The sequence below is a fragment of the Pholis gunnellus genome (genome assembly GCF_910591455.1).
Source record: "Pholis gunnellus genome assembly, chromosome: 15".
Classification (NCBI taxonomy): Eukaryota; Metazoa; Chordata; class Actinopteri; order Perciformes; family Pholidae; genus Pholis; species Pholis gunnellus.
Window position 1 is genome coordinate 5,471,249 of NC_136542.1, and position 18,431 is coordinate 5,489,679.

An 18,431-nucleotide genomic window follows, 5' to 3' on the forward strand; every position below is an offset into this window, starting at 1 on the left:
ACTCAGAGGAGGGAAACAAGAGCATTATTTTCGTGTATGGTACGTATTATAACATTATATTATTTCACCAGCAAAAACATGTTAAACAAGCAAAGCTTTGGAGTTTAGGCCTCAATGTTTTGCAGCATACTTTAAATACTTTTTGATGACTAATATTTGTTATGTTAATGTTGAGCAGATTTCTTTTATTTGGATACCATAGAAACATTCAGAACTTTGTATTCTTTGTTCCTTGCAGTTGTATATAATTGCATGCTCTTTGGTTATTCTAAACCTCTGCAACATGCAGCTCATAAGGGTGGTTCATTATTTTGCTGAGCTCTTGGTTTTGACTCAGTTTCAAGCATTGGGACTTGTGTTTAAAACGTGTGGTGCAGAGTTTTCATGTGTTTTTCACGATTACGTTCAACAACTCTGAAAATGTAGAACAAATATTCAAAAAAGTAAACAAAACATTTAGAAAAGATGTGTTTCCTTAACTTCTGAAAATGCTTGTCTTGGAAATAATTAACCCTTCGTCACTTAAAAAAAATTATCAACTTTTTAGATTAATTGTGCACCTGTGGAAATGGCACTTTGCTGATTAATTACAGCAGATTAATTGTTTTAAGTGTATTAATTTTCACAATGTGTGTGTAATGTATCCTCTTTAATTGATGTATCAAGGTCAGCTGATTTGAATAATTTAAAAGCTCTTTTGAATCCAGGGTGTGGTAGCACACAGACGCCCGTATCAAAATGATAGCATGCTGTTCTTTAGTCATCACACTCGAATCAAATATGTTTCCTCAGTCAAATGTTTTTGAATTCATTCAATATTTTAAATGCTGTTAATAATTTAGGCCTTTTCTAGTTGCTTGCACTTTTTTTGACAGCAATTAGTTGTTGGCCTCCTTCTGTCTACAAGATGTTGGAGTAGAGTGTCATGGTTTAGTCTCTTGTGTCTGTTCAGACAGAAGAAGTGAGGTTTGTGTAACATGCATGGAAAATTATTATAATGCATAAAAATAGTTCACTTGTTTGGTTTCTAACTAATTGAACGGATTTTAAAGTCAACAAAGTCTATACCAATGTTTTCTTTACGCTATTGTTTATGAAATAGTGAATCACTTTATATTTCTTCCGCAGAGCACGCAAAGACTTGTTTTGAACCATGAAGCGCAGTAAGCACCGTGGACACAAGGAGGACAGAAACGGAGGTATCAGTAACTGAGATGAATGACTGAAGATCAGGTCAAATAGATGGGAAATCCTGGCTGCTATTACAAACTCCTGTTGGCTTACAGCCCACTTCAGCCCACTGGAGAACATTGAGTCAAAAAGAAAGAACCAAAATGTTTCTCTACATATATTGTTATCCTGAAAACCGCAATGTAGCAGTTACTTGAGTTCCTACATTTTGATCTTGTTATTCAGCTGTTTTTTGGGCCTTTATTAACCTATCCTGCAGTCGACTCAAATTCAGCATTATTGCAAGTGTTACAACCTTTTTCGGCTTTTAATTGTCACGTCGATTTTCACATGTCACTGACTTGAAACGCACATTGAAACACAAGTTTTTAGCAGGACGCTCTGTCGTGCAACAACAAGTTGTCCTTATGGTGTGTCTTTCCCATTATCTCCAGATGAGCCCGCTATTCTGGAGACAGAGGACCTGGATCATCGGGGCATGTTGATGGGAGGAGGCCCAGATCCCGACACCGTCTCACTGGCCTCAGTCACAGCCGTCACCACCAATGTATCAAATAAGAGGCAAGAATGGTTCTGTTGTGCTTATGGCTGCATTACAAATAACTGTATTGTCTCTAATGTCCGACACCTCATTGGCTTACAGATCAAAACCCGACATAAAGATGGAGCCCAGTTCTGGAAGACCAGTAGATTACCAAGTAAGAGAAATCTTACCCATCATTTCATTGACCCGCTTTCATTTTTCTAATGTATGCTGATGAATTAGCGACCCGTCATTGTGGAATATATTTTTCTTGTTGTATTTATGCAGGCATGGTTAATCTTAATTTTGATGTACGTCATATTTGGTACATAATCATTCACTCGATCATTTAATTTCAGATCAGTGTGACAGTGGTTGAAGCCAGGCAGCTGATTGGGCTGAACATGGATCCAATAGTCTGTGTGGAGATTGGAGAAGATAAAAAGTACACCTCAATGAAGGAATCGACCAACTGCCCATACTACAACGAAGTGAGTCAGACATAACAAGACATTGTGTCTATAATCATTTCAGTTTGGGTAAAAAGCTTACTATGAATCTAAATACAGCATCGATTCTAACAATATCCTCACTAACTCTTTTCTCTTCCCAGTATTTCGTGTTCGACTTCCACGTACCTCCAGATGTTATGTTCGACAAAATCCTGAAGTTGTCTGTAAGTTGTTCGATTCATAACAATTTAACATAAAACAGATTTAATATAATTCCTTGTCTGGTACAAGACAAGTGTATTTAATATTGCAATGTTTTATTTCCCTGAACCAAACTTTAGGTCATTCACTCCAAAAATCTTCTGCGTAGTGGAACACTGGTTGGAAGTTTTAAACTGGATGTTGGCACAATCTACTTCCAGCCTGGTAAAGAATCAATGAAAATCAGCTTTTGTTATTGTGAATTTGCAATTAATTTGTCTTTTTCTCTTTGTCTTGCAGAACATCAGTTCTACCACAAGTGGGCTTTGTTGTCGGACCCTGAGGACATCTCAGCGGGCTGCAAAGGCTACATTAAGTGTGATGTTGCAGTTGTGGCCAAAGGAGACACAATTAAGACTCCACACAAGGCCAATGAATCCGATGAAGATGACATAGAGGGGTAACTATATTTTGATTGTGCATGGTTCTTTATTCAACAAATATGAATTGTCCAAAAAGGACTCAGAGTAGACTTCAACACTGCTAAGGAGTTAGCAGAGGAAATACAGAAACATTTGTGTTGTTATTGCTGTTTTATCAGTCATAATTTGGTTTCAAGCTTTTAAACTTAACACAGAAAATCCTGCAGTTGTGCATTTTTTTCAGCTTAGATGCTAGCATCTTGTTGTGTCCCAATTCTGTTTCAGCAATCTCTTGATACCAGAGGGGGTGCCTGCAGAGCGACAGTGGGCCCGTTATTACCTGAAGATTTACAGAGCTGAGGGACTCCCCAGAATGAACACCAGCATCATGGCCAACGTCAAAAAGGCCTTCATAGGAGAAAATAAGGACCTGGTTGATCCTTATGTCCAAGTACTGTTTGCTGGGCAGAAAGTGAGTAATAGTTGGGATCTTAAACATTCATTTCCCTCTGTCTTTGTATCTGTTTCGTCTCAGCCAGGTCACAATCTAAATTCAGTACAATTCCTGAGTTGATTTGAATATACATGTGTAATGCGTGATTACAGGGGAAAACATCAGTTCAAAAGAGCTGCTATGAGCCGATCTGGAACGAGCAAATTGTTTTCACCGAGATGTTTCCACCGCTGTGCAAGCGCATAAAGATCCAGATCCGAGACTCAGATAAAGTGAATGATGTCGCTATAGGAACACACTTCCTAGATCTACGAAACATTTCCAATGATGGGGACAAAGGTGACGTACCATTTGATCTTTTAAAGATTTTTCCCAAAAGTTCTCCTACCGACATTTCTGAAAAATTCTTTTGACCTGGAACTAGTAGGGCAGTTCCTTTTATACGATACGAGGATGCATCCTAGAGAGTTAATTGTTATCTCATTTAACTGCAGAAGATGTGGTTTGGATGTGGGATCAGTTTGAGCAGTTGTAAAATAATAAACATGCATGTTTTTTGACAATCAGATCTTCTCCATGCTGTTAAAAGCACCTGTCAGATAGTACCATTCCCTCCATAATATGCAAATTATCAGACACAAATTATATTTATTCTTTATCTCTCAGGCTTCCTTCCCACGCTGGGGCCGGCCTGGGTTAACATGTACGGCTCCACGCGTACCTACACCCTGATGGACGAGTACCAGGAGTTAAACGAGGGGCTTGGAGAGGGGGTGTCCTTCAGGGCCCGTCTGCTCATCAGCCTGGGTGTGGAGATCCTGGACCCCTCCTCGCCTGACATTTCCAGCTCCACAGATGTGCAGTTGGAGGGAATACCCAACATCTCAGAGGTGGGTCCCTGCTTGGATGAGCAGCCATGCAGAGGGAGCCAATTGTCACTCCTGCTGACAGGGCATTGTGCCCCGGTAGTTGTGAATTATTGATTTTCTTTATTTAGCCCACCTGGTGCATTATTAACATGCTGTTTGCATTAATGAGGCTTCTTTTTGTTGGTGGACAATGTAAGTCACACAGCAAATTCAATTGAGGACAATGGGATCGTAACCCAAAGACCTCAGGGATTTAGTTCTCACTGTACGACAGCTCGTATTACAAGGTTGTCAGGACCACTACGTTTATTTATATTCCATCAAAGAGCGACAGAACAACATTTTTTACTTTATTAAGAAAAAAGTGAAGAAGTAAGGTAGAGTTTTCTCACATTCTCACACTTGTTTGTCTACTTCACAGACCGCTACCGGGAAGGTTGAGGAATTCTTCCTCTTTGGGTCTTTCCTGGAGGCCACAATGATTGACAGAAAGATCGGCGATAAGCCCATCAACTTTGAGGTCACCATAGGTATTTTCCATTACCTACTCTTTTGTCTTACTCAGTGTCTCTCACTGACTCATCTTGGGCCTCAAATTGAATCTTTGGACACTTTTTGAGCAGAATTTAATGTCTAAAAAGTTCATTATTTGTCCTTTTAGAAGACAAAAATGTCTGCTTCATGAAACTGCCATAAAATGATATGTTAATATTAATTTCCAGTTTCACTGAGTTAAATCTAACTACAAAATGTAATACAAAATCACAACCAGACAAAATGATTGAAAAATGTAAAACGCCAAAACCTCCCTTGTGAGGCACAAAGGTAAACTCTTATAATGTAGGAGGAGTCCCAACATTTGAAAGTTGCAAAAGGCAGTTTTAGGACAAACAATAAGTTCTTAACAGCAACATTATTTAAGGGCGTGACTACTAACATAGCTGCTGTGTGCCAGGTTATTATGGAAACGAGAATGATGGGGCTGCCAGGCCAAAAACGAAGGGTAAGAAGGGGGGAGGAGACGGCGACGAAGAGGAAACCGAACTGATCCACAACTCCAGTGAGGAGGAGATGGATGATGACGGGGACCTGACTTCGGTGGCGACTACTCCTCCCATGAAACCCGTCATCACAGACCGGTCAGAGCAAAAATGTGACAACAAACCACTGCACTTCAGAAAGATATTCATGAACATATTCTACTTAAACAGAAAAACTCATGCCTAAAAGCTGTTTCTTGAATTTTCCATTTTGATGAAATGTATTATTTGTATCGTCAGAAACTACTTCCACCTGCCGTATTTTGAGAGGAAGCCGTGTATCTTCATCAAGAGCTGGTGGCAAGACCAGAGAAGGAGGCTGTACAATGCCAACATTATAGACAACATTGCAGATAAACTGGCAAGTCATGAACTTTACCAATAAGTAGGCGAGCATAGCAGTAAAAAAAAGTATTAAATTGTGTATTGGCAGTTGAATACAGTTTCTGTCTTTATGCTGAATGAGCCCCAACATCTTCTATTGGTACTCCAGGAGGACGGACTGAATGATGTGCAAGAGATCATCAAGACAGAGAAGACCTACCCTGAGCGCAGACTGAGAGGCGTCCTCGAGGAACTCAGCCAGGGTTGCAGGTCTGTAGTGACACATTAATAACTAGCAGGTTTAAACTTGAAGTCTAACTAGATTAGTGTCGACTTTGACGCTGACCGAGCTCCACTTCTTTCAGTCAGTTTCTTTCGCTGGCAAACCAGGACCAGAATCTGTCTGGCAGAACCAAACTTGACAGGGAGAGACTGAAGCTGTGCATGTCAGAAGTGGTACGTCAACTAAAGAGCGAGCTATGTTTGTCTTTTATTGATTGTTAACATTTGCACTTGTCTCGCTAAATGCTGGGCTGTTTCTGGGTTTAGGAGAGCATCGGCCAGCAAGCTAAAGCCATGAGGTCCCAGGTGAAGAAAAGCACAGTGAGAGATAAAATCAAGCTGGCTCACAACTTCCTCACAAAGCTGCGCTTCCTGGCTGATGAAGTGAGATCCACAACATTATGTCCACTATACACAAATGGTTTTGTTTGTCGCACAGGCTTGTTTCATTGTGGTCATTCCAGGTTTAATGTGAGCGGTTTTTTTCTTATTGCAGCCTCAACACAGCGTTCCTGACATCTTCATTTGGATGATAAGTAATGGGAAACGCATTGCTTATGCACGTGTTCCCTCCAAAGACATCCTTTATTCCACTACGGAGGAGGAGACAGGAAAGGACTGCGGCAAAGTCAAGACAATCTTTTTGAGGGTGAGTTTACACTAAATATAGTAAGATAATCAATGAAAAGGCAGTTGGTCTAATCTGCTTACGTTTTGAATGTTGCATCAATTTCCCTTTCAAACCTCTGTGATTGATTGACTTCTTTTTGCCCTCATATACTAAAGATCCCTGGAAAGAAAGGTTTTGGGCCTGCTGGCTGGACAGTCCAGTCCAAGATAGAGATTTATCTTTGGCTGGGTCTGACTAGACAGCGCAAAGACTACCTGAACGGTCTGCCCAATGGATTCGAGGAAAACAAGTTGTCCAAAGGACCCGGCATGCCGTGCTCACCTCCCATCAGCCTCACCTACATGAGTAAGACCATCAACCAATTCAGTATTTCTCCTATTTGAGCTTTACACTGAAACAAAAAGACTTTTCTAATAAAATGAGCTATAACACCTTCTTTTACAATATGTTAAAGGGGCAATCCTTGAGATTTAAGGCCTGGTTGCTTTGCCGACATCTTATTTGGTGGTAACAGCAAATAACGTTTATTAGTACAGGTCCCAAAATACTGGTGGCGTTAAAACAAACTATTGTTGTTTTAATGAAGAAGTCAGGCAATAATTGGCCTTTTTCCATCCTTCTGTAAGCAACCGTGATCTGTGTCATTCCTTTATGAGCGTCTTTATCTGTCCACAGTGAAGCAGATCTTCCAGCTGAGGGTCCACATGTACCAAGCTCGCAGCCTGTTTGCTGCCGACAGCACAGGTCTGTCTGATCCCTTTGCAAGAGTGTTCTTCTCCACACAAAGCCAGGTCACCGAGGTGAGCACACTCAACGGGCCTTTTAAGAATGTCAGCTATCAGCTTAAGATAATGATTCATCAAATAGCACATCCTGCATCTTTTCTTTCCAGGTGCTGGCTGAGACTCTGTGCCCGACATGGGACCAGCTGCTGGTCTTTGAGAATGTGGAGCTGTTTGGCGAGGCCACCGAACTGCGAGACGACCCTCCTATTATCGTCATTGAAATCTATGATCAAGACACAGTGGTAAGGGTTGTTCTGAAATAGAGACGTCTCTCTTTTTCCATTTGCATTAATGTGAGCAAACAGTCTTACCGTCGCACAGCTTGAATTACCAGATAGCAACAGTCTTACCAATCTCCTCCATCCTTATCATCCTAATAATTTAAGAGTCTGCCTCTCTTTCACTTGAAATCTGAGACTCAACTTGTCACTTCATGAATCTAAAACCAGTGTGTGATATGCCCTTTAGTAATGTTTGTCAATATCAACCTGATGTAAGTTATATTTGAAAGAATGCTTTTGCTGACTGACAATTTTATATTTGCTCCTGTCAATAACAACATTGTTTTGGATGACCCTTTGGATAAGTAGAGTGTGGATTCTGATGGCTTGATGTACTGTAGAAGCACTGTAATGTGTGCACAGTAGATTGTATTGAAAGGCATGCAAGAGGAATAAGATAAGTCCATAAGGATGGATGAACTTATACCTGTTGCATTCCTTTAAGTGACATTTTGTGCTTTTTGTATGTGGCCAACCAAGGATTTTGACTCTTCATAACCACTAACTGCAAGAGAGATTTCATTATCTATCTATATATCTATATATATATATTTATATATCTATATAAGTAATAATTCAATGATTTTTTGACATAGATACATATGCCTGTTTTGCAGTTCACTGGTTATTTTAGGTATGTTGGTTTTGTTCATTTTTTTCTTTTGGGCTCTCTTATCTTCAATGGTTTTTTATCCAGTCTGCCTAGAAACATGTGCATCTCAAGCCATGTTTCTATCCGCTGATCAGACAAATATATTAATTCATGATAACGCCATAAGCAACCTTTTTTTTTTTTTCAATAAGCGATTGTAATATAAACACTCATGGATTTGATATGGTAGGCTAAAAAGACCATTCTTTCAAATATTCAAACCAGAGTTCGTGTTTCAAGGGTTGAACATTAATTCACCATTATGCTTCCAGGGTAAAGCTGAATTCATGGGCAGAACTTTTGCCAAGCCTGTGGTCAAGATGGCGGACGAGCACTATGGTCCCCCACGCTTCCCTCCTCAACTGGAGTACTATCAGATCTACCGCGGGAACTGCACCGCCGGAGAAATGCTGGCAGCCTTTGAACTGCTGCAGGTTAGACTTACAGACACTATGTAGTTGTGAGGGTACTGTTTAAAGTGATTTATTAAGCTTTCCTTTCGTCCTCTGTTAGATTGGCCCCAATGGGAAAGCTGACCTGCCTCCCATAGACGGTCCCACCGATATGGACCGCGGCCCAATCCTGCCTGTACCACTGGGGATCAGACCAGTGCTCAGCAAATACAGAATTGAGGTGATTTTAGCTTCACCGGTGATTTATTCAGTAACAGACAAGGAAAGTAGAAACAACAATGAAAATACTGAACCTCCCTACTCCTTAGGTTTTGTTCTGGGGCTTGAGGGACTTGAAGAGGGTGAATCTGGCCCAGGTGGATCGCCCTCGTGTGGACATTGAATGTGCCGGAAAGGGAGTGCAGTCAGCCCTCATCCCCAATTACAAGAAAAACCCCAACTTCAGCACCCTTGTGAAGTGGTTTGAAGTGGTAATATATCTTTTTTTTGGTATCACTTTTTACTAAAAATCTACTAAAATCCAAAACTAATACCTGTAAAGTGATTCTCGTCAATCAAACTGATTCTGGATTTCGTGTGTCAGGATTTGCCGGAGAACGAGTTGCTTCACCCGCCGCTGAACATCCGAGTGGTGGACTGCCGGGCTTTTGGCCGCTACACTCTGGTTGGCTCCATTGCTGTCCCCAGCCTGCGGAAGTTCATCTACAGGGCAACGGACAAGCAGGCCAACAACTTTTCCACTACAGGTATAAACTAAAACATACAATATTCAAAACTCAGTGGAGATAAAGTACATTATGCGTTTGCCCTTTTGCAATAAATGACGATCATAAAACACATAAACGTTCTCCTTTTATCTTTCAGAGGAAATAATTGTGGTCAACATGGAACCTGAGCCGAGTTTTAAGAAGATGGAAACTGTGGTCAGACTAGACTCTGTACGTTTCATTTGTGTAAATTTGATGTGACGATTATTCAAAGAACTAGATCAAGTTTGAACAGTAATTCTACATAAAGGACACGGTTAAAACAGACAAAAAAACATTTTTTTGATATTTTGCATTATGGTTTTCTACCTAGGGCAGTGACGCTGTGGTCAAAGTTGAGGTAAGCAAAGTGTTTTACACTTAATTTTAATTTTATGTTGCAAGAAATCGTAAATCTTTATTGAGAGCATTTTTAATGCTTTTTCTTATGTACTATATATAAAAAGGATGACGACAAGGATGGAAAGGGGAAAAAGAAGAAGAGGAAGAAGGGTGATGAGATTGAAGAGGAGGAACTTGACGAGAGCATGTTGGACTGGTGGTCCAAATATTTTGCCTCCATTGATACTTTGACAGAGGTGAGTAACAGAAATACAGCACAGTCAGCCTTCTTTTGCTTTACCTGCTGCAGTAGCTGGATAGACAAATTATGATGGCAGCTGAAATTAAATGCTCTTGCATTCTTTTAAAAACTAAAAAACGTGATCAACTCAGTTCTTCTTAGGGAAACTGGATCTCGTTTTGGTTTCGATAAATCCAGTTATCCTGACCTTCTGCTCCTGCAGGTTCTCAAGGCTCAAGAGGCTGCTCTCTCAGATTCAGAGGACAAAGATGACATGGACATTGCAGATGGCGGAGGTAAAACCTGATAAAATGGCAAACAAGACACACACAAGATAGTGTTTTCCAGTATGCTTTCGTGTACCTCTTTGTCACCCCCAAACCACGTACAAGTACTCCTTATCCTAATGTGGTGGAGTAGCTCTGATGTTTTTAAGTAAGGTCACAAAACATAACCCTTTCTGGCAGAAAGCACCACCCATCTAACCCACAACAACAGTTCAAGCACGTACTTATCATGCATGTTCCTCTTTTATGAGCCCACTAACTCTTGATTGTTGTTTTCTTCTACAGAGCAGTAGTACACCTCGTAGCCCGAGAATGCCTTCACGTAGATGCTGACATGAATCCAAATTTACATATGTCGGCCAACTGCTTTTTTTCCCCCACTCCCATAAGTGTATATTGGCCGTATGCCTGCCATGAAAGTTGGCCATGAAAAATACAGACGACATGATGAGCCTTCTTGTCTTGATAATGACAAGAACCAGTCAGGTCTTTGCACAGCTTTCTGCCTGAAGGATCCTGTCAAGTGTCCCCCACTGAACTGTGTATTTGAATAGTCTACAATTCAATGGTATGCTTGTTGTATATAGTAACAGCTGGTTTTGGCAACTTTCATGTGGAATTCATGTCTCGAGTGCTCTGCTCCTCCCACCACCCCCGCCCCGTTCCCCCTCTTCCCTCCGTCCTCACCGCTAACCTGTACTCAGATATCAAACCTGATGACTCTCCTGTGAAAGGCAGCAAGAGAGGAAAAGCAAAGAAGGACAAGAAGAAGCTGACAATCGATCCGTTTGAGAAGAAAAAGGCAAAGCTGGATGAGCTGAAGGTAGAGGACACAGCACCGACACTACAGCTGAAAGCAGTTCTCATTCAGCTTGTTGTGTATATATATATATATATATATGATAAGACAGGATAGGTATAACCTGGAAAAAACGTGCCACATACGTAGAAAAAGAGAACATTTTTGTTTTGATAAATGTGTGTTCTCAAACAAGGTGTACCCGAAAGAACTGGAGAATGAATTTGACAACTTTGAAGACTGGCTCCACAGCTTTAACCTGTTCAGGGGGAAAGGTGGCGATGATGACGACCAGAACGTGACGGATGAGGACAGGATCGTTGGAAAATTCAAAGTAAGAACAGAATATTTAGAGTACAATACATATTTCATTCTTCCGTTACATCAATCGTGTGTGTAAACCTTTGTCATTTATTTAAAACAAGCTGGTCATAGGATTCTCTTTCTGTTCAACCAACATAAGATAGTGGCAGACAATTGCAATATAACAATTCATTGGTTTCACTGTGTCCCTTTAGGGCTCCCTGTGTATGTACAAAGTGTCGGATGACATGCAGAGAGACATGAGCTTCGATTCCACCATGGGAATGTTTCAGAACATTCCTCACAACGACCCCATTAATGTCCTCGTCCGCATCTACGTTATCAGGGTAGGCTATGAGTTCTGCACTTTAAGGATTCATGGGTTTATTATTGTCATTATACAATACAGGATTGCTCAATGAAATGGGTCTTTCTTGGCCCATTCTACACCCCTTCCATCAAGTTCAATGAGAATCGGGCATGTAGCTGTTCCATAATTCTAAATAAACATGAGTATTTTGAATTTTAGTGCAAATAGAAGACTTTGGATACGGTGGTATAGTGAGAGATGCTCAGATTATCCATTTCTCACTTTAATTCTCCCATTTCTTTTGGTAGGCAACTGATCTGCATCCAGCTGACATTAATGGGAAAGCTGATCCATACATTGCAATCAAACTGGGTAAGACAGAGATCAAAGACAAAGAGAACTACATCTCAAAACAGCTGAACCCCTTGTTTGGCAAGTAAGTAGAAATATTTTATTTATTTAAAGTTGTCATTACTCACTGCATATGATCTTACAAAGTTACGGCCGTGTTCGGCATGTTTAAATATACACGGAAACCTGACAAGTGCTTTTATTTCTCGTCTTATCAGATCCTTTGACGTGGAGGTCACGTTCCCGATGGATTCCACACTCACGGTGTCAATTTTTGACTGGGACCTGGTGGGGACCGATGATCTGATCGGAGAAACTAAACTTGATCTTGAGAACCGTTTCTACAGCAAACACAGAGCCACGTGTGGTGTCACGTGTAACTACGCCATGTAAGAAGCCAAGACCAAACTCCCTGCGGCAGTGTGTGATAGATTGTGGAAAAATAGTGGTTCATTATTCAATACAGGATTACGTGAAGCATCTTGATGACTCAGGTAGCATTAGTAAGTCATAGCATCTGTCATGAATCAGGCAGTCACAGAATGATTCACGAAATAGAATTTCAAATACTTACATTTTCACAGCTGTATATGTCGTGCATGGAAAACCACACATATCGTGTTTTTATGCTTGAATGTAGTGTCCCAACCAGTGCTGGAGGAAGTATTCAGATCCTTTACTGAAGTAAAAGTACTCAAACCAGGGAAAATACTCTGTTACAAGTAGAAGTCCTGCATTGAAAATGTTACTTAAGTAAAAGTATGTAAGTTTAATCAGGAACATTTACTTAAACTATTAAAAAGTAAAAGTACTCATTGCAGAAAAATGTCCCCTCTGACAGTAAACTATTATATATTATATCATTAGATTTGTATTACTCATGCATGAATGTAAAAGCAAGACTTTACTGTTGTACAAATTATTTAAAAATAAATTAAGATGATTAGAATAATTAATAAGAAAAGCAGCAAATCTTCACATTTCTGACGCTGGAAAACATAAAACATTACTTAAAGAATTAAGAAAATAGTTGCCAAATAACCGACTGTAAATCAACTAATTGGTTTATTGTTTCAGTTGTACTGTTAGGTAGTTTAATTTAAAACACAATATATTTCATAAGCTCTTCATTTGTTTTTTTTTCGGCATCTTAAAAGTAACTAGTAACTACATCTGTGAAATAAATGCAGTGGAGTGAAAAGTACAGCATTTCCTCCTGAGATGCAGTGAAGTACAAAGTGCCATGACAAGAAAATGCTCCAGTACAATACCAGTACCTCAAATGTATACTTAAGTACAGTACTCCAGTAAATGCACTTATATTACATTCCACCGTATGTTTTTATTGTGTATTGTTGGATTATCCTAAGTTGTTCATGGAACCGTGACTGCGTATGCTCTTTTCTTTAGCCACGGTTACAATGTGTGGCGGGACCCAATGAAACCAACACAAATCCTGGCGAAGCTTTGTAAGGAGGGCAAGCTGGATGGGCCTCACTACGGCCCTGGAGGAAGAGTGAAGGTGGAAAACCGTGTCTTCATGGCACCGACTGAGATAGAGGATGATAACGGTATGAGTTCATTTCACTCATACTTAGAACCTCCCGTTATAACCTACCTATGTCATGGTTTTACTTTGTTCCAAATTGCTCTGGAGCTGCATCTCACTGCCCAAAATGTGAACTTAGTATTAAACCACCGCTTGATGATGTTTGTCAGGTTTAAAGAAGCAGACAGAAGAACATCTGGCTCTGACCGTGTTGAAGCACTGGGAGGATATCCCACGGGTCGGCTGCAAACTGGTCCCAGAACATGTGGAAAACAGACCACTGCTCCACCCTGATAAACCAGGAATTGAACAAGTATGTCATTCAGTGTGCTCCTGCGGGCTCTACTGCAGCCAACTGCACCTTTTAATCAAGTCAATGTATATTGTATTGTTTTGTTTGCATATAGTTTAAGAGATTATTTCCCTATGTTCAACTGCTTTTAGGGGAGAATTGAGATGTGGGTGGATATGTTCCCTAAGGACATGACTGCACCTGGTCCTGCTCTTGATATTTCTCCAAGGAAACCAAAGAAGTATGTTCTCTAGTCAGACCTGTCAGTTTACACTTTTTACATTCACTTTCTACATTTTTAGCTAATAGCCAGAGGCACCTCGAGCTTTTATCTAAATACATTTTTGGTTTAAATCAAGGAACGCATCTTGGTTATCATTATTTATTGGTGTTTCAACGTATATCTTGTAATTTTTGCTTGTGTCCAGCTTTGAACTGAGGGTGATCGTCTGGAACACAGATGAGGTCGTTCTGGAGGACGATGACATCTTCACTGGCGAGAAATCAAGTGACATATTTGTGCGAGGGTAATTACAAGCTTTATATGTTTTTGATGATTTATGTTTCGTCTTTTTGATCGTTTTTTTTACATTCTTGGGCACAACAGGACCAAAGCACAATCATTTGAAACGTCACATTATCTGATTCTGATTTTAGATTGAGATGAAAAAATATAACCAATAATTTAAAAACTATTTTTAAGATTGTGTATCCTACATATTTTTCCTGCACCAGCTGGTTGAAGGGGCAGCAGGAGGACAAGCAGGACACCGACGTCCACTACCACTCCATCACTGGGGAGGGAAACTTCAACTGGCGCTTCGTCTACCCCTTCGACTACCTCATGGCTGAAGAGAAGATCGTCATCTCAAAAAAAGAGTCCATGTTTGCCTGGGACGAGACCGAATACAAGATCCCAGCTCGTCTTAATCTGCAAGTGTGGGACGCTGACCATTTCTCTGCAGATGACTTCTTAGGTGCAGTGGACAATAACTTATGATAACCTTTGGCTTTATACATCACTGTCTATAAACTGTTACACTGAAACATCACTGTTAATTAAAAGCGTTAATTATATTAGTTAATTATAAGAGCTTTTATGACGTAATACAACTGGATCTGTCTATTAACCACTTCTTGTTTATTCCACTAGTTTAGCTTCCTTGAGTTAAACAATGTCTCTTTATAGGTGCAATCGAGCTGGACCTTAACCGTTTTCCCCGTGGTGCGAAGACTGCCAAGCAGTGCACCATAGAGATGGTGACAAATGAAGGCGAGATGCCCACGGTCTCCATCTTCAAACAGAAGAGGATCAAAGGCTGGTGGCCATTTGTGGCCAGAAACGAAGATGACGAGTTCGAACTCACGGTAGGTCAAAGTAAACAAAAGAAAAAAACAATGGTTTTATGAGCTGGAAAATAGTTTTAAAAGAACTGTGTAGCATTTAGGTGGATCTACTGGCAGAAATATGAAAATATGATATTGATAAGTTAGTTTAATAAGTTTTCTTTAATGTATAATAAGTGTTACTTTAGAATGAGCCGTTTATATCTACCTACGGAGCCGGTGGCCATGTTTCTACAGAAGCCCAGAACGGACAAACCAAACACTGACTCTAGGGCCATTCGCGTTTTCACTTTGACCGCTGGCACACGGGAGAAGTTTCAGTTGGTTGCAATTTGCAACCTCATTATTAGGTGCCACCAAAAACCTACACGCTGCATCTTTAAGACCTCCGTGTGACTGAATGTTTTTAATTGTCCTTTTTAGGGAAAAGTGGAAGCAGAGCTGCACCTCCTGACAGGAGAGGAGGCCGAGAGAAGCCCAGTTGGTGAAGGACGCAACGAACCAGAGCCAATGGAGAAACCCAAGTATGAAGGATGTTCTGTCGTCACCCCACTGGCACACATTTGTATTACTGACCACTCTTTTGATCCATGTTTCTCAATTACATTGTTCATCTTATTCTATGGCTTTGCTACCTTTTCATGCTCACCGTATACACACAGCCACACAAATGCAAGGGAATTTGTACCCTTGCATTTGTGCTGCTGCAAGTCCAGCTTAACGAAAAAATCCAAAACGGGCTAGAAATAAAAATATAAGTACTATAAATAAAATTACAATAAATTCATGAATAAATAAAAAGATAAATCAGTCATAAAAACAATGTGAATTCTCAAACATAAAACAAGCATAAACATTTTTTAAACTATTAAAATAATATTAGCAATGTAAGCAATTTCCTGAAATGAGAATAGACATTTTTATGAATTTACTTCAACCGAGTTCTGGACTTATACCTAGGATCTTCTTTCTTTACATGGTAAGTTGCTGTTTCTTGATATCGTTTGTGTATTTCTACCTAGAATCACCTTTTAAGTTCTCAAAATACTGTAAATCGTTTCTCTGTCTGGTCTTTTGCTTTGTCCTAGCTCCAGTAATGTCAGCTATGTTTAAATTTAAATTTGTTTTAGAAAGAGAGCAACAATTATAGTCTATAATGCGTTAAGTGTTTATTACTGAACGTCTGTGTTTTGTCCTTCTAGCCGTCCAGACACCAGCCTTCTGTGGCTGCTCGCTCCCTTCAAGGCCATAAAACACTTGGCCTGCAATCAGTACAAGTGGCTGGCCCTCAAGATTGTCTCTGCTCTCCTGCTGCGGGCCACGCTGGCTCTTTTCCTCTGCAGCATGCCTGGTTACACGGTCAAGAAAATGCTGGGAGCTTGAGACAGACATCTCTGCAGAAGTTTCCAGCAATTTCACGAACTGAACGGCTTCCAGCTCTCTCTTTTCCTGTTTTCTATCTCCAGTTTCCGTTCAATCACAGCATTTTAAAAAGCTAAATGGAACCAATGATATCATTTAAATAGACACCAAGTCATTTTTTAGCTAAGATAAAAAACATACATTATTAAAGAGGCTTTTGCAGCTGCTAAACCTGCACAAATGCGATATATTATACGGAATAGGTTTTCAAATTACAAGTTCAGTTTATGCAACCTAGTCAATCCACATGTCAGCATATTTGATTTTCTTCTGAGATATCAGTCAAATCTAAATCTTTAAACAAATCTGGTGAGGTTCAATCTATATTAATAGAATACTCACGAGTACTTTGAAAGAGTAATTGGTTCAAAAAAATACTTTTTCAAAGTTTAGCCAGAGTTAATGTGAGGCTTCAGCAGTCCGAAGTGCCAAGTACAGTAGTTTGTCTTACAAAGTTTGTATTTTTAGTTTAAAATGAACTCTTTTTGATTTGCTAAACTGTGCTTCTATGCTTAGCTGCCCCGGACTTATAGTTAACTGGATTTTTGGAAGATATCCACTCACTTTGTCTTTACTACAGCCTCATATTCAACTGAACATCAGAACATTTTTGACTTGGTTTTGTCCTGAAGTTCGTACAGGAGAGTAACCACGAAGTGATTTTTTCAGCAACCTCTTTATGAACAGTATAATAATAATACATTTATTGTATTGTGCTTTAAAAAGGTACTCAAAGGCACTTTACATGGTATAAACAAACAAGAAAAGCAATTACAAAATGAACAAAAGAGATAACATAACAGTAAGGAACAAAAACAAAAACGTACATAACTAGCAGCACAGGTTGAAAGCAGATTGAAATAGATGAGGTAAGTATGGACAAGAGGCATGATTAGCTACAGTGACTCTAACATACAGGTTGTAAAAACAGAGCTCAAACACATGCTGCTGTCTATCGAATGTTTTCTCGTCAGCCAACTTCCAAAAGGAATATCGTCCCTGAAGTAAGCAGGTTTTCAGGTCAAATCAGTGCTTTGTATGAACCTCCTTCTGTGTATTTGATATTGTTGATTGCCTTTGGCATCCTGTAATGGTGTTTACGTTTCTGTGCCCCTTCAGCCGTCCAGATATCGCCCTCCTCTGGTTCCTCATCCCTTTCAAAGCTGCGAAAAACCTGATTTGTAACCAGTACAGGTGGCTGACCATCAAGATCCTCGCTGCTCTCCTGCTGCTGGCCATCTTGGCTCTTTTCCTCTACAACATGCCTGGTTACATGGTGAAGAAAATGTTGGGGGCTTGAGTTAAAACCAAAGGAGGATCACGTTTTTCTTAAAGGGTGTGCATTCAGTGATAATTAGAATTGTTTTTGTGAACGTTTTGCTAATTACTTACTTAAATACTAGATGTCTGCACTATTACGATAGCAGTGCTAATTATAAATCTTTTGTGCATCCATCATTGGTTATTCATGTAGTCTAATGTGTACAAATCTCAACATATTGCTACTGTTGGTGTGTGATATCTGCAGGTTTTTCTCGTGTCTTCAACTGTGGTTTCTTGTATTCCCATTAAATTCATTTAATGTCCATTGCTCACCCATGAGTTGGCTTGTGTTGGAGCTTGTGTTGGAGTTCAGAATTTTCTTGTCCTGTTCTATGTATGATATTTCAAATTTGTGCATAAATTGACCTGTGAACTTCAATTTTCTGGTTGTCGTGTCACTTGTGTGTATGTGTTTTTTGTGTGTGGTATGTATGTGTAAATGTATTTGAAAACTAAATATTTGTTATTCGTAATTATAAATATATGCTTGGCTCGGTCTGTCATATGCAATTCATCACAGAACCAAGTAGAACCATGCTTTCATTTCTTTAAACTACCCAAGTAAAAGTAATGGCTACTACTCAAACAGTTACATTATT

The 18,431-nt window shown here is 39.8% G+C and overlaps 1 protein-coding gene across 1 annotated transcript; it reads left to right on the forward strand.

The window, feature by feature from the left end:
* Window positions 1–1,153: 1,153 nt before the first annotated feature.
* On the forward strand, window positions 1,154–17,809 carry LOC306707572 (otoferlin-like; the record flags this gene model as incomplete). Its single annotated transcript, XM_079175084.1, has 41 exons — window positions 1,154–1,199; window positions 1,626–1,752; window positions 1,835–1,889; window positions 2,074–2,205; window positions 2,328–2,390; window positions 2,508–2,592; window positions 2,668–2,827; window positions 3,075–3,261; window positions 3,396–3,582; window positions 3,910–4,133; window positions 4,534–4,642; window positions 5,068–5,251; window positions 5,393–5,513; window positions 5,646–5,750; window positions 5,846–5,932; window positions 6,026–6,142; window positions 6,255–6,407; window positions 6,545–6,734; window positions 7,065–7,189; window positions 7,282–7,416; window positions 8,380–8,541; window positions 8,621–8,740; window positions 8,829–8,990; window positions 9,104–9,266; window positions 9,385–9,458; window positions 9,601–9,627; window positions 9,734–9,865; window positions 10,073–10,145; window positions 10,841–10,959; window positions 11,132–11,269; window positions 11,454–11,585; window positions 11,857–11,984; window positions 12,118–12,288; window positions 13,310–13,470; window positions 13,619–13,761; window positions 13,893–13,981; window positions 14,169–14,267; window positions 14,476–14,717; window positions 14,930–15,108; window positions 15,511–15,611; window positions 17,629–17,809. 41 exons carry the CDS (start codon window positions 1,154–1,156, stop codon window positions 17,807–17,809), a joined length of 5,388 nt encoding a protein of 1,795 aa, XP_079031210.1.
* Between the last annotated feature and the right edge of the window lie 622 nt (window positions 17,810–18,431).